Source organism: Euphorbia lathyris, chromosome 5, assembly GCF_963576675.1.
Source record: "Euphorbia lathyris chromosome 5, ddEupLath1.1, whole genome shotgun sequence".
Lineage (NCBI taxonomy): Eukaryota > Viridiplantae > Streptophyta > Magnoliopsida > Malpighiales > Euphorbiaceae > Euphorbia > Euphorbia lathyris.
Window position 1 is genome coordinate 55,325,226 of NC_088914.1, and position 15,240 is coordinate 55,340,465.

Below are 15,240 nucleotides of genomic sequence, written 5' to 3' on the forward strand. Positions count from 1 at the left end.
ATCATCTATTTACTGATTTCATAGAATAATACATATGTTTATTTTAGAGAAAAACCATCCGCACCCGTCACCATTTATTTTTTTTATGTTTTGTCGCATTTAGTGATAAGTAGTTAGTTGTAAACATAAAACTCAGCCAACATAATTCATTTCATATGTTGCTAAAAGTAAGTTTTGAACTATTTATAAATGTGAATTTCAAACTCCGATGAAATGAATAATAACAAAGTATGAAATTAAAAGCTGATTTAAGTGAAAAATACAAAACGAGTTTATTGAAATGGAAAATAAGAGGTTAAATGCACTAAAAACAGAATGATTCGGAGCGGCAGGATGCTGTTTGATGTGTTTATAAGGTGAATTTCCTTAATGTAATTAATTATAGATATAATGCATTACAATGAATTTATTTTAAAACTTAAATTTATCTCTTTTAAAAGAAAAATTCCTTAATTATAATTATAAGTAATTAATTATAATTATAGTGCATTACGAGTAAATTATTTTAAAACTCAAATTTATCTCTTTTAAAAGAAAAGGTCGTTAACTATAATTATAATGCATTACTATCAATTTATACAGTACTTACTAGGCTTAATATATTTTTCGCAAGTTCAAGAGGCTAACTGAACATTTTATGCAAGTTGAGGAGGGCTATCGGGACACTTTAAAAGTTCAGGGGACCAATCAAGCTTTTTGGACAAGTTCAGAGGGTAAATGATGTATTAAGCCTATTTACTATCATATTCTCTTTTTTAAAGGATTGATTTATATTCTTTAATTATATATATACCATATATTATGTTGCAAGTCATGCTCAATTTCATTGTTGTATCAATAAATATTTGACGAATTTAATATTCGGAACAACATTAATATATTATTATTATATTTTATCAAACAAATAGCAATTGTCAATATACACTTTAAAGTTGAAGAAAAGGTAATTATCAGTGTTTATCACTTCCACTAAAGGTGAAGATGAAATTGAAATAAAATAAAAATCATGGGAACAAAAGTAGGAAGAGGTCTTCAAAGTCTACCTGGTTGATTGCTTCCCTGACCAAATGTTCAGAGAAGTTATTCATGCTGGACCAACTACAGCTTATAAGAAGATATCATTTTATGGAAAACAAAAAAAGATCTTGAATCTCAAGGTCTAAAACCGCCCGTACATGGAAAGTAAATCTCTTAGTCTCATTGCTTCTTTCTCCAAATCATCAAAACTCATGGTACCAGGTATTCTCCAACTCCAGTTTCCCAACTGCATACAACAACATTCAAACACACACAACTCTCAACATCCTTCTTCTCTTTACATTGCAAAAGTAACACATCAATAATCTATAGACTATACCTGTGTAGCAGGAATGTTCATTCTCCCCGAACTTCCCAGTCCAAGAATATCTTGCAAGGGTATTACCGCAGTTTGGGCCACTGACGAAACTGCAACTTGGATGAGTGCCCATCCCACATCATTCTCTTCACTAATTGACAGATACTTCAGTACCTAATTACCAATATCACTCTCATAAATACACAACCATAAACTAGTCAATCAATGTACGACCAATTACTCACATTTGACTTCTCCCCAGGCTCCAACACATCCCACCAACCTCGAATCTGTCATCACAATATTTAAAAATTATGTATTCAAATCTCTTTGTCAGGTGACTACAGTTTGCAATATTTGTTCGGAAATGTTTTCATGTCATAACTAAGAAAAATTATATACTACTAGCATTTCAATGTGTAAACTAACTCCTTTGCAAGATATCATTTGTACTGTAATAATTAATTAACCAAATGCGATGGGTAGTTCTTTTCTTATAGTCCAAATCAGCAGCAAGGAGAATGTTGGAGCAATATAGACAAATTTACCGTGTCATTATCATGTGTTCCAGTGTATACAACCTGATTGACTTCATGATTATGAGGTAAATGAGGGTTACTTGCATCACCCCCAAAACCTGGACAAGGAAAATACAGATTATAACTACAACTTACACCATACATAGTCAGCAGTAATATCGAGACAATCTATTTATGATGAGCATTTGCCTCAAAATCAGAAAACTAATGATTACCAAACTGAAGGACAGCCATTCCAGGAGCACCAATAGACTTCCTAAGCTGTACTACATCCTCAGTGATAACACCCTGAGACGTCACAGTATAAGAAGTAATAGCATATTAACAGCAACTCAAGAAGCAAGTAAAAATAGATATACACAAATTATTTCCTTGCAGCAATTTATCTTGTCTTTATCACTCATGGAAACTAATTTAGCTGGTGGCAATCCCCTCACAGTATAAAGTCATAGCCAATGAAAATTAAGAAATAGTATGTAAATAATGAAACATCTACAGCTACTCTTTGAAAGCTAATATTGCAACTTTCAAGAGACTCACACTATGAGATAATAAGGCAATGAAAATAAAAATAGCCTTCAAACAATGAAACAGCCATGTTTCTAACTTAATCGCTGAACCAACTATATGAATACCATTCTTATTGCATCGTTTGCTTCTTTAATGCCTTCAACCTTCATATCACAAACAGAAACTGCAAATTATGTACATCACTACTCAAACATAATGAAAATTAGGTGAATTTTGTTTGAACTAATGAATTCATGGTAGTATCACAGATAGGTTTTTTTACATCGCTTTTAAACCAAAATAAATTGTACTGGCAGGAACAATCATGCGCCAGCCAAATAAACCATCATGTCAAATACAAGGAAAGTTCGATCAAACTTGTACATCAGATTACAGTTTTGGTGATTTGAGAAATGAGTAACTGATATTATAAGAAGATGCAAATCCTACAAGATAAAAACAATGGAGAGAGAATGTTTTTGCATCCTGTCTGGAGAAAGAAAACATACCAAATCTTCTGCTATTATACTGATCTTTCCAAAAGCTCTGGAGATGGCTTCAAAAAGAGATTTCCCAGGTCCAGCCTACTGTCATCAGAATAATATATATCTAGGTTGTAAAACAGGAAATGAACCAAGTATTACACATTAATTTGAAGGACAAAAACAGACCTTCCAATTTCCAACCGTTGCGATTTTTGCATCTGCACAGTCATTTAACGCATTAGAATGACTTTATGTATTCAAATAATATCAATATAATTGCAAATCATCTCACCAGAAGGAACAGCCCAATAGCCAGCAAAACCTCTGAAATGATCAATCCTAAATTCATCATAAAGATCTTGAGCTCGTCGCAAGCGTCGTATCCACCATGAATAGCCATCTTTCTCCATAGCTTTCCAATCATATAGAGGGCTTCATTTGATATAATAAAAATATATCGGTAACTTGTCCAAATTGTGCACAAGCAATATCAGAAAGAGAAAGATGATAGCAAGGAGCAAAGAACATTTCATATCTCTTAATGCTTTTCGTTAAACTTGGAATATCAAAAAAAAAAAATTGTGCAGATGACAAATTGCATTGAATAATCCTAGTATTCTGTGCAGGCTAGAAGCTTTAGATCTATAGTGATTCCTCTTAGAATTCACAAAAAGCCTCCAAATGTTAAAGAGAACCACAAATGGTATTAATTAGCACTCAAGTCTATGAGCTACGCATACATAAATAAATGAATGGAAAGACAATATGAAAATTAATGTATTAGACAGGTAACATGTAAACAAAGAAAGGAGCTGATTGCACATCTGATATCCTCATGAAACTAAAGATTCTTTTGCAATTATTTACAAAAGCATGGAATCAAATTGCAATATATTATTTAATCGTAGCATAGGATGTAATCACTGACAGTATTTGTTAAGAACAAACCTGCCCCACAATTGACCAGTCTCGCTGAAGGCATCGGGAGGGACACCACTAACTAGAAGAGGAAAGCCATTCCTGCTCTGGCAGACATTAAAACAGTTCAGATATTAATGTAATCACCTGCATGGTTTACTGGCACAGAAAGGAAAGCTGAGGAAACTGTGTATGATAAGCAACAAATTCTCAAATCTAAAGGGACTGCTAACCAACAAAAAATGTTTCTTGTTTGCCCAAACATCAGCACTGTGATACCCTACATAAATGGGCATGTCACCCATTATACTAATTCCCTTCTTCCGTGCATAGTTCCGCACTTTCTGCCATTGTCTTTGGAATAAAAACTGCTCCGCCATAAATACCTCCATCTGTGAGGGAAAACAAAGAATAAGGACTCATGTACACAATGAACTAGGCATTTTTACACCAAAAGACAAGGATACAGATCTTACAAAATCCTTTTTGCTTTGGTAAATGTCCTCCAAGGCTGCAAGATGACGGTCTTTCAACGATTCAGGCCAATCATACCAACTTGAAGTATTTGAAGAACCATCAATGGCAGCAAAATAAGCTGCATCTTCAAGCCAACCTACAGATCATAAATTGAACTTTGAATACTAATGAAGCAAGGAAACATCAGAGAATAGCTTGTTCATAATTTTGAGCAGTTAACAGCATAAAGCACTAACATAAAGTAATAACAGATTCATAATATCTGGCACAGGAGTAGAAACAGTGCAGGAGAAAGTGGGGAGTGCTGCCACACTCCCACTTAGTAGGTCTTCCTCATTCCCACTGACTTGACAAGGATCAAATTGTCCCCATCCGAGACCCTGCTGAGATTCTCATTTCCCGCCAATTTCTTTTTCATTAATAGTTTTGTTCTTAAAAAAATTAACTAACAAAATTTTCTAAAGTTGGGCTATTTAAAGTTAAATACTTTATTAATAATAACAGATACCTCTCTCTTATTAAATAAATAAAATAAGGGTTTATTGATTTATGAAGCACAACCCTCATTTGTTGTAAAAGCACTGTGGAAATGATTTCATTAATATCATATCATGTAATATTTTTGAAAACTGCACATTGAAATGAGCCACAAATTTCTGTTTTATAAAAGAGGACGTCACTCAAATGTGGAGCTTTAAGTCCCCGAACCCGAAAAATTGTGTTACTGTTCAAAAACTAATATATGCTACCGAGGCTACAACTTTAATATTGCTAACAATTCCTAGCAAACATATAATATCCTAAACAAAATAAATTACAAATTTTTCTATTACTAAAAAAGAATAAACTACTAAAAGATCTTTTTTCTAAGACAACTACGGTTAGGACTTTAGCAACATGAACTAATTCATTGTCCCTCTCTGAAGCTTTCACTCCCTACCAATCAGGATGGACAAGCCTGTCTGTGTTATGAACAGAGTTTGAGATCTTGTTGTAGGACCATGCACCCGAATATCTCCTAAGACAGGTTTCTTTGGTGTTCTTCTATCTTTACCTATTGTGCCACAATTTGGTTAGAGGTCATTACGAGAGAACTCTATGATCTCTTAGCCAATTGGTTTCAACTCATAATAATTAAATTAATGGTCTTCCATATATATAGAAGAGACAGAATTACAAGTCTAGCAAGAGCTGCTTATTAAGACAAGTCGACAACAAACTGAATAGGAATTGAACAGCTAAGCAATAAAAATAACTTAAGTAATAACTTAATCTTAACAGGCTTAGGCCACTTTTTTTCACAGGATGATAAAAAAGGCAACTGAGAGTGACTAAAGCTAATTCCATTTATATGAAAGCAGATATATTTTTCACCTAAAAATGACTCAGCATGTCGATTTCCAAGGATTCTAAAGTTACTTATAATAATGAATTTGCTACTGTTAACTCTATTAGCAATTAAACAAACTTTTATGGCCTTGTCCATTTTCTAATTTCAATTATGGAATTTATAGTCATAAAATGTCTCATCAAACAGCAACTTGAGATTGGCATTTTCAGGAACAAGAAATAATCTTTACAAGTAGTTTCAATTCTTCATTCCTTACCTTATGCAGTTCCTTTTTTCATCATTGTTATCAAATCCAAAACTATAGCTGTATGTATTAGTGATAAATCCAACATGTGCATGTGATGTTTCAGTAACTATAAGTTAACTTCTTCTAAGCATGAAAGAAAATCATCATCTATGACAATATGAATCTTACTCAACACATTGGGGTCTTTGCTGAAATCTTCAAGCTGACTTTTAAGTTCACCATCACTCAGAATTAGCCTCTTTGCAGCCTAAGAAAGGACTAGTATAAGAAATTATTGGCCTAAAAAAGAACGGAAGGGAAAGAAGAAACATAGATACTGAAATATAGAACAGCAATACTAGAATTTAAGTTTTTGAAGAATAATCAATTTCGTGAAGCAGACAGAAAATATAAAGTTGATGTACAACAAAACGTCAAAGTCAATTAAATAGATTAATATGCAAAAAAATAAAAAGATTCAAAATGACGATCAACCTTCAAATTTATTTCATGGTTGATATTGTTTGAGTTCTAAATTTGTCTCTTTAATCAAGAGAAACTAGTTAACATAACTAATTTCCCCACTAGTTATTTGAAGAATTTTGTGAGTGTAGAAGAGGATGATGCAGAATATAATTTACCTTAGCTATTAAGGGGTCCTTAACCTCAGCAACAGCAGAATAGTTCACACGGTCAGAGACTCTGAATGAATTAGACAACAGTATTTTTGGTCAATAAGAACAGAAACACTATGACCATGGACTTATTTAATGATAGTCAAAGAAACAAAAAATTCTAACATGGGATCTGGAAGCTCATTCTTTGTCAGCAACCCGTCTTTTACCAACTCCTCAAGTGAAATTAAGAGCGTATTACCACAATTAGCATCCTGAGAGAAATTCAAAATTAAAGACCACCTCTTGGAATATATGTTTATATATGAACTATACAGGAAACTAGTTGATCACGATTATCAATTTGATGGTTCAACTCTAGAAAATCATAAAATTACATGAGAAGGCTTATTGGAAACGATCATTATCAAACATTATGTTTATTATTTTAATGCATTGGGGGCCATATAAATAAATCCTACAAAACGAAGAAGGATCCTCAAACAAAATTTTGTATAGCAATTCAGGTATGAAAGGTTATCTAAGCAATTAAAATTTGGCTTCTCTATTTTCACAATTCAATTCCATCTTTGACAACCTCTCCTATGAAAACTCAGAAACCAGAACGCCATGGAAAACACGTGATCTTCATAGAAAATGATTTTCAGATACTGCGGATAGTAGATTGGCGGTGAAGCATGATGAATGCAGATTGCTTAACCAAGAAGCTTGTGATACTTAGATGAAGGTACAACGTATCAAAACATACTTATTCATTGGAAGGAAATGTCACCTGCCCTGCGTAAGGTGATCCATCTTCATTAGCCTTCCTTCCCGGAGGTACAAGAGGAAGAACCTGCATTTAGAACACAATATAGTTAGCTGTAAGAAAAACTTCCACTTATATGCAATTAATAAAATTTGAATAATAAAAAAGTAAAAATAAATGGAATTCAAACAATCTAATATCAAAATTGGTAAAAAGAAACCTGCCAAACGGAGCAACCAGCTTGATGAAGCCAATCAATGAAGCGAAAAGCCTGGTCCCCAAGATCCCCAATACCGTAAGGCCCTGGAAAGGACGTAGGATGGAGCAAAATGCCGGCTCTCCTTCGAGAGGACGGATCGGTTTTGGGCAACCAGTGTTCGTAATCAGCGGGCAAATTGTCGCCGACGGCAACAGAAGGGGAAAGAGAAAGAGTGGAAGAGGACATAGCATTGGTTTTGGAAATGAGAGCGGAGGAATGGGGTTTGAGGAGAGGAAAGGAAATGAAGGAGGTTAAAGAGGAGTGAGTAGGATTAGGACAGAAAGGAGAGGAGGAAGAAAGAGAAGGGAGGAGTGAAAGAGAGGTAATGACCGCCATGAATTAGCATATAGATAAGAGAAAGTGATTTACAAATTCAGATTGGAAAACAGAGGGAAGGAGAGCTGGTTTTATTTTGAGTGGGAAAAAAGGGAAGCATTAGATCCAAAGGATTTTATGCATTCTTTCTCTATTCAATATTCATTTATGGCCAAATCTTACTTCACCGCAAAAATATAAATATATAAAACGTTATGGACTATTTTTGTTTGCTAAATATATAAAACGTTATGGACTATTTTTGTTTGCTTAATGCAGATTGATTAACTTTTTATGTCCACAAAATTTTAACAAATAGAAAACTATACCATTTGTACAAGTTTGGAGGATGAATATAACCAGAGAATGAATGGTAATAAATTATTTTAAATAAATTCAGAGTTACAAATCACTTTATAAATTCAAGTCCTTCAAAGGTTCGAGATTTGTTGATGATTAGCTCTTGGAATAGCTATATGTTTAGGCAATTATCTACCATGATGTTGACCGCTCTACTTTGACTTGAATGGCTTTCTACTCGAATTTCTCCATATAGTCCTTAAAGATTTTTTTTCATGATGTGCCATGTAGTTAAGATCTTGCATGGTTTTGTTTTCGACGATGGATGTTACAAAGCGATAGGTGAAGAGCTTTAACATCTGCTTCAAGTTGATGATCGTCTTGGTGCCAAGCTGCTCGTACTAGTAGGAGGCAACATCTTTTAGGGTAGTAGGGAATATGCGGCACAACACATCATTTGTTGCCATGGTAGTGTCCATAAACCACCTAAAGTTTTTGATGTGAATAGTGGGGTATGTTGTCCCGTCATACTCTTTTAACAACGGGTATACCCTCGGGGCATGGGCTTAGTCATGATCTTCTTGCATAGTGGTATTTATACTATGTTATATCAATATGCTTCAAGTCGATCCATGCTTCGGTGATTTAGGTTTATGATTTTATCCAATTATTTTTAGATTGCCTCCAACTTTGCCTCGGAATCTCGCATTTTACCAAGAGGATTCTTTCATTGGGCGCCCATCGATCCTGAGTCTAGGGTTCAACAATCCTTTCCCTACTAGCAGATCTAGACTCGATAGATCTGTCTTGGGTTATTATTCGATTTGTGTCTAGGGTCCTCCAATTCAGACGTTTCTCTTTTCTCACCGAGTTGATCTTTCAGAGACTGCTTGTTGGTATTCTTTGATTTCCTTACAAAGGGGAATTTGAGGATCTGTAGTGTCTTATTAGGGAGTTTTTTCCCCCTCGAGTGCACGGCTGAATCCCTTACCCGGTTTCTTAAAGATTCGTCATACTGACGATGAGAGCTTCATGTAGTATAATGCCTAGTTGAGTAGTTGTTATTCTCAGGTTTATTTATGTACATGGGAGTCTCTTCTGCTATCTCCACCTTTTTTTTTAACTTCAGCCATTTGGATGGCGTGCTCTTGTCGCATGACGTTAACGATGTTGTGGATAGATCCCGGGTTTTCTGCCAATCATTGGGAGATTGTACCTAGGAGCCTTTGTTATTGGGCATCTAGGGCCTTAATGTCCTCTGCCATGTCCAGAGCTAGTTCGCAATGGCCTAAAAATGTCGTCGTTCTTCTTCTTCTACCATAATCTAAACTCCGGATGCAGGGAGTGCACTAGAGGAAGAAAGTTGGATGTAATTACTTAAGCGAGTCATTATTGTGTTTGTTCCATGCTTACTGCAGCAATTTGATGTGGTTGAATCATGAAAGTCCATTTGTAGACCTGCATTTGGACAGAAAGAAGGTCAAAGGGGGTCGTTGTTTGGCTAACCTGTTCCGTGTAGAGTGAGAATTTCGACCCCCCTACCGTAGAGGACGAAATCGCACCGCTTGCTTCCATTTGATTAATTTTGTCTCTTCCTCTTTCTCTTTGATTCTATATTGATTTATTAGAGACAATCTCTATTGATTGTTTTCTTTTGGTTGAGATTCTGACTTACTTTGATCTTGTGTTTTCTTTGTGCTCGTGAACTCAGAACTAGAGTTGAGGGCACTTCGTTAGCAACGGTAGATAGTTCATCATATAAGGTATTTCCTTCTATCCTTCTTTGTATGAAATAACAATTAACGGATCTTGGTTTAAGGAAATAGGTAAAAAAAAATTATATTTCCGCTGTCCTATGATTGCCTATTTTCCTTCATCATCCTCTCCCCCAAATCAAACTCCATAACCTCAAACCTTCACTTTTCTCCATACAACCTTTCTCCAAATTTCCTCTCCTCTCAAGTCCGAATTCACCAAGAACTATGCCTAGACAGAAAGTTGTTGCCAATAAGACTACCTCTTCGAGTCGTTTGCGTAGCCTCTACGGAGCTCCGTTCAACATTGTTTCCAATGAAGAAGGAAAGCGGTATCGGCACTTTTCCAGGCCTAAGATCCTGTTTCATGATATTCTATTTCTAGATTTTGTCACTGTGAGTAATTTTTCCTTCACCGATCGCATTAATAGTTATCTTAAGGCTCTGGGTTAGGTAAGATTTGTTACAATGTGTTTTCCCCATAGTGAAACAAATATAATTGAGTTTTTAGTTATCCTTTCATATGATAAAAAGAATAAGAAGCTTACCTTTAGGAATTTGGGAAAACCTTTTGTCATCGGGTATGAAGAGATGGGTAATTGGTTCGGCTTTCCTACAAACAATTTCGTTGCTAAGCCTAAGAATTTTCAAACTGATCTGGGTTGGAAACAATTAACTGATTTGGATGGGTTTAATCCCAAGAATACTTCAAGTAAGCTCATTAGGGACAATTGCATTTTCTATTTTCATAAGTTTTTGTCCTATTCGCTTTTCGAGAGTGTTGAAGGATCTAAGGTTCAAACTCGTGACTTGTTTGTGTTGGATTGTATTTTTAAGGGTTTGGTTGTGGATAGTATCGGTATGATTTTTGATGCTCTAGTTCGTGCCTCCATCTCCACAAATAGACAAGTTCCTATGGGAAATTTTATTACGAGACTTGTTCTGGGTGCTACGAGTGGATTGGAACACTTTCAATCCCTTCCACATGGTTCTTTGCCTATGTTGGACTATGCCGCCCTTTCACGTGCTAATTTGGTTTTTAGCATGGGCCCGCCTACATTTAAGTCTTATGAGACTAGGACGACTAGTTTGTTTGCGGTTGTGGGTGTTGGTGCTTCCAGTTCGTATGGGAAGAGTATTCAAGGAGAAGATAATGAGGAAGCAGATGATGGAGAGGAAGAGTAACCTCATAAAGAGGAGGCGCAACGTGAAAACGTAGCGATAAAGAAGACGTTGTGGGTTGGCAACAAGTTTTGGCCCAACTCAATGCAAACAATGTATAAATGACCCAAAGGATTGATCAAGTTGACCAAAACGTCAATGTCTTGAGAAAGGAGAACAAATCTATCCGTCGACGGATGATGTCTTATTTTCGCCGCTAAGGAGTCGAGTTGACACCATCGCCAACGGATTCTCCTTCTCATCCATAGGTTTCATCTTTGCTCATTTTTGAATTATTTTCTTTCCTTTTATGCTTGTTTGGAACTCATTTCTTTCAATTTTAATTTCGTATTTCTTTTATGAATTATCACTTTTTGCACCAATGAGGACATTGTACTTTATCATACTCTCTTTAATGGGAGAATGTGATAGGGAGATATATAATGAACTCTTCTGCTACTCGGGTTATGCGTGATACTAAAGGTATTTCTCTATTTTCATCCTTCTGTTCTAAACAATTCTACTCCAATGTTGATTTTGCAAATGGATTGGCTGTGTTATTTGGTTTAAACGTGGCAGCTTTTTTACGGTCTCTTTTTAGCACGGCTAAAGAATAACAAAAGTTAGAGCTCATTGATTAAAAAAAAAAAAGTTAGAGCTCATTCTTTTGGCTAAAATGACATCTTTTCTTGATGATTCTCAAGTTTCTATGGAGTATGTTCCCGAGTATTCATTTGACATTCTTTGCAATGTTTTTCCTCTTTAGCTAAAGAAAGTTCATCTTCTATCAAAAAAGGAAATGTACTGTAATGGCACAAACATAGAATAAATGGGATCATTAAAGAGAAATATATATTTAGTGTAATGTATTTTATAGTAAGAGAGGTTTTAATCATCTAAATACCACAACGTAGACAATACTACCTCTTAATTAGCCCATCACTTTACGTATATAATTAATTATGTATATACCTAGCTAGTTATACACATACATTTTACAAGGAAAAACCCAACTCCCGGATGAGATGCCACTTGATCCGTCTCTGTTTAAATGGGATTCAAATATCAATATCATCATCATTGTAGAACAAGCCATCAACAATATCATCAATTAAGGAATCGATCAAAGTGTTGCAGCTGCTTTTGAATATTCCGCCTACTCTGTTACGAGCGCTTGAGAAATATGCGAATGTTGCCGAACATATTATACCAACTAAGCAAACTCCACCTGCTTCTTCTATTCCTTGTATTTCCACCTTTCCAAATATTGAATTGCCTGTTACCCATTCTGTTGTCACTGTCGCTGCAAACACCATCTGCCATCCATTTCAATTTCGTTAAATTACGTTACACTACACCTTTCATAATATATGATTCAACTCATCCATAAATTTCTTTTACGAAATTATCTTCATTTTATGAATTTCATCTCATAAATTCATTACCGTACAAAAACAAAAACATGATATTATAGTTTTGGATAATTTACTTGATCAAATTTTTACTTTTGACCCTCGTTTAATTGGTTCAAGATTCGTCACTTTGAGCCATTTTCTAATTAAAATTTGTTCGATAAATTATAATCTGAATTCAAGTTTTCTAACTTAAAAGATTGGAACAACTTAGCTCTAACTTGAATCTGATGATTAAAAAGTCAATTTATTAAACAGTTCAACAACACTAATTTAGTGCATAACAATACAATTGATTAAGTTCAATTTTGATCAAAATAATATGAGTTTCTTTATTACAAAATGTGTAATTTCAAATCTAACATGATAGAAAGCTTATAATAAGAAATTGAATAGAAAAAAAACTCATTTATTATTAATAAAACAATAAAGTTTAAAATTGATCCATTTTAAGTTAATATATCTCTAATTCTTTATGTTTGATTTAAAAAAAAAAAAAGTCAATTAACTTGTTATATTTTTTAAGTATTTAATTTTCTAACTGAACTTGTTTAAAGCGAAATATTAACTTTTTAAAATTTAAGCGATGAAATATAGAAAAAAAAAAGTTGAAATGAATATAGTCCAAGCAAATCCATAGATGAATAAGTCATTTTAAATAAAGTTTGAAAGCTAACAGTTAGAATTAAAAGAGTATATATATATATATATATATATATATATATTTACCAATGTTGATCATTTAAGTAAGTTTTAACTTTTAATACAGCTTTTCCAAAGTGAAAGAGCAGATATTTTTTAGACAAAGACAAAAAAAAACGCATGTATTAAGCTTCAATTTTAACATTATAATAAAGTTATAATCCAATTTAACCAGCATCCATAAATCTAAATTTGTATAATAAGAAAGATAGAAAGTGACTGACCATAGCAAGGCGGCCGGAAATGATCTCAAAATCGTGACTCTTCTTAGAGCTTTCAATATAATCCGACAGTGTCTCAAAAAAGCGGGACACCTCATCTCCGCCATCCTTTCTGGTCTTGACCACCGCAAAACGATCCTCGCCGTAGGATCTGAGGGTACACAACCTAGGTTGCAGCATAATCTTTGAGTTTTCTGGTTCACCAGCTGGCTTCATCTTAGGAGCTGGCAACTGAACCGAAACGGAAGCAGATTCTCTCTTGAGAATTGAAGCTCTCTGAGGAGCATCAAGCTGGCAGTGAATAGCACGCGCCACCCTGGCCATGGATAGATAGATAGATAGATAGAAGAGAGAAAGAGTTGGAATCGAGATTCCTAGTATATTGGGAAGGGAAGGGTCCAGTGGTTGCTTATGAATCCACGTATGTGTCCTTTTTCTTTGATGACGTGGAGAGTGTTTAGCCCGATGACGTCGTTGTCCTAAAGATGGAAATAACGTGTCACCAATTGGCTGAGTGTCAATGTCCAACAAGACCTGTCGGTCGCTTAGAAAGTTTCTTTAATTTCAACGAATGAATGATGCACAGCTATTTCCAGTCCAATATAGTTTACTAATTTCAGCTCTATTACGCATGCAATGCAGATGCATTATATATTCATGTTCGTTGTTGGGCAGCTTGGGATTAATCCTTTGCTTGGGGTTTATTTGGAAGATAAATAGGAAGGTGGGGAATGTTGAAAATTAATTCCAAGGGAGGAGCTGTTTTTTACTATAGTTAAGAAAATGTTACCATTCCGGCGCATTAGGCGCCGGAATGGGTACCACTATGCAAGTCAAACTTGCACAGTGGAATACTATTTGGAATAGTAACCATTCCGGCGCATGTGGCGCCGGAATGGTCACTATTCCACTGCCAATAAATATTAAAAAAAATTATTATTTTATAAAAATAAATATAAACAAGAATAATTTATCATTTTATAAAAATAAAATTATATTATAATAATGTTATTGAATTTGTATTTTATAAAATTTAATTTTGCTTGAAAACGTTATTATTAAATTTGCACAATTTCATACGTTATGGTTAAATCTGTACTTCACTTAAAACTTTACGATTAAATATTTAGTGTATTACTAACAAAAAAAAATATATTTAGTATATTAATAATAGAGTAAAATATTTTAGACATTTTCAAATAAATTGTGATTAATTTATACGTAACAGGTTTAGTTTTTTTAAACTGTCTAAAATATTTTACTATATTATTAATAAAGTTACGAAAAAAATGTAACTGATTCAATTTATCGATAAACTAGTTTAGAAGGTCTGACGTGGCTAAATAACAGTCAAACAAATTTTTTTCAAATTTTCAGTAGCGTATGGTTAAAATTGATCTTCCTTGAAAACGTTAGTGCTAAATTTGCATAATTTCATATATTATGGCTAAATCTGCACTTCGCTTGAAACGTTACGGTTAAATATTTAGTGCATTAATAACACAGTAAAATATTTTAGACAATTTTAAAAAATTATGATTAATTTATATATAGCAGGTTTATTTTTTTGAAACAGTCTAAAATATTTTACTGTGTTATTAATACAGTTACAAAAAAATGAATGAAACTGTTTCAGTTTATCGACAAACTGATTTAGAAGGTTCGATGTAGCTAAATAACAATTAAACAAGTCTTTTTAAATTTTCGATAGTGTTTGGTCAAATTTGATCTTACTTGAAAATGTCAATTAATCATAATTTCTTTCAAAATGTCTAAAATATTTTATTCTATTATTAATATACTAAATATTTTTTTTTTGTTAGTAATACACTAAATATTTAACCGTAAAGTTTTAAGTGAAGGGCAGATTTAGCTCTAACGTATGAAATTG

At 34.0% G+C, this 15,240-nt stretch overlaps 2 protein-coding genes across 2 annotated transcripts; both read right to left on the minus strand.

Moving 5' to 3' along the window:
• Window positions 1–1,026: 1,026 nt before the first annotated feature.
• LOC136230968 (4-alpha-glucanotransferase, chloroplastic/amyloplastic) lies at window positions 1,027–7,956 on the minus strand. The gene is made up of 16 exons (XM_066020192.1): window positions 7,446–7,956; window positions 7,250–7,312; window positions 6,643–6,731; window positions 6,484–6,544; window positions 6,032–6,110; window positions 4,265–4,401; window positions 4,022–4,180; window positions 3,819–3,895; window positions 3,163–3,302; window positions 3,057–3,088; window positions 2,895–2,969; window positions 2,091–2,163; window positions 1,885–1,973; window positions 1,582–1,626; window positions 1,358–1,510; window positions 1,027–1,264 (listed from the first exon to the last, which is right to left on the minus strand). The coding sequence occupies exons 1-16, from the start codon at window positions 7,818–7,820 to the stop codon at window positions 1,160–1,162; spliced, it is 1,752 nt and encodes a 583-aa protein (XP_065876264.1). The 5' UTR covers window positions 7,821–7,956; the 3' UTR covers window positions 1,027–1,159.
• A 3,890-nt stretch (window positions 7,957–11,846) lies between these two features.
• LOC136228708 (stress enhanced protein 2, chloroplastic) lies at window positions 11,847–13,733 on the minus strand. The gene is made up of 2 exons (XM_066017161.1): window positions 13,353–13,733; window positions 11,847–12,330 (listed from the first exon to the last, which is right to left on the minus strand). The coding sequence occupies exons 1-2, from the start codon at window positions 13,671–13,673 to the stop codon at window positions 12,073–12,075; spliced, it is 579 nt and encodes a 192-aa protein (XP_065873233.1). The 5' UTR covers window positions 13,674–13,733; the 3' UTR covers window positions 11,847–12,072.
• Window positions 13,734–15,240: the final 1,507 nt, after the last annotated feature.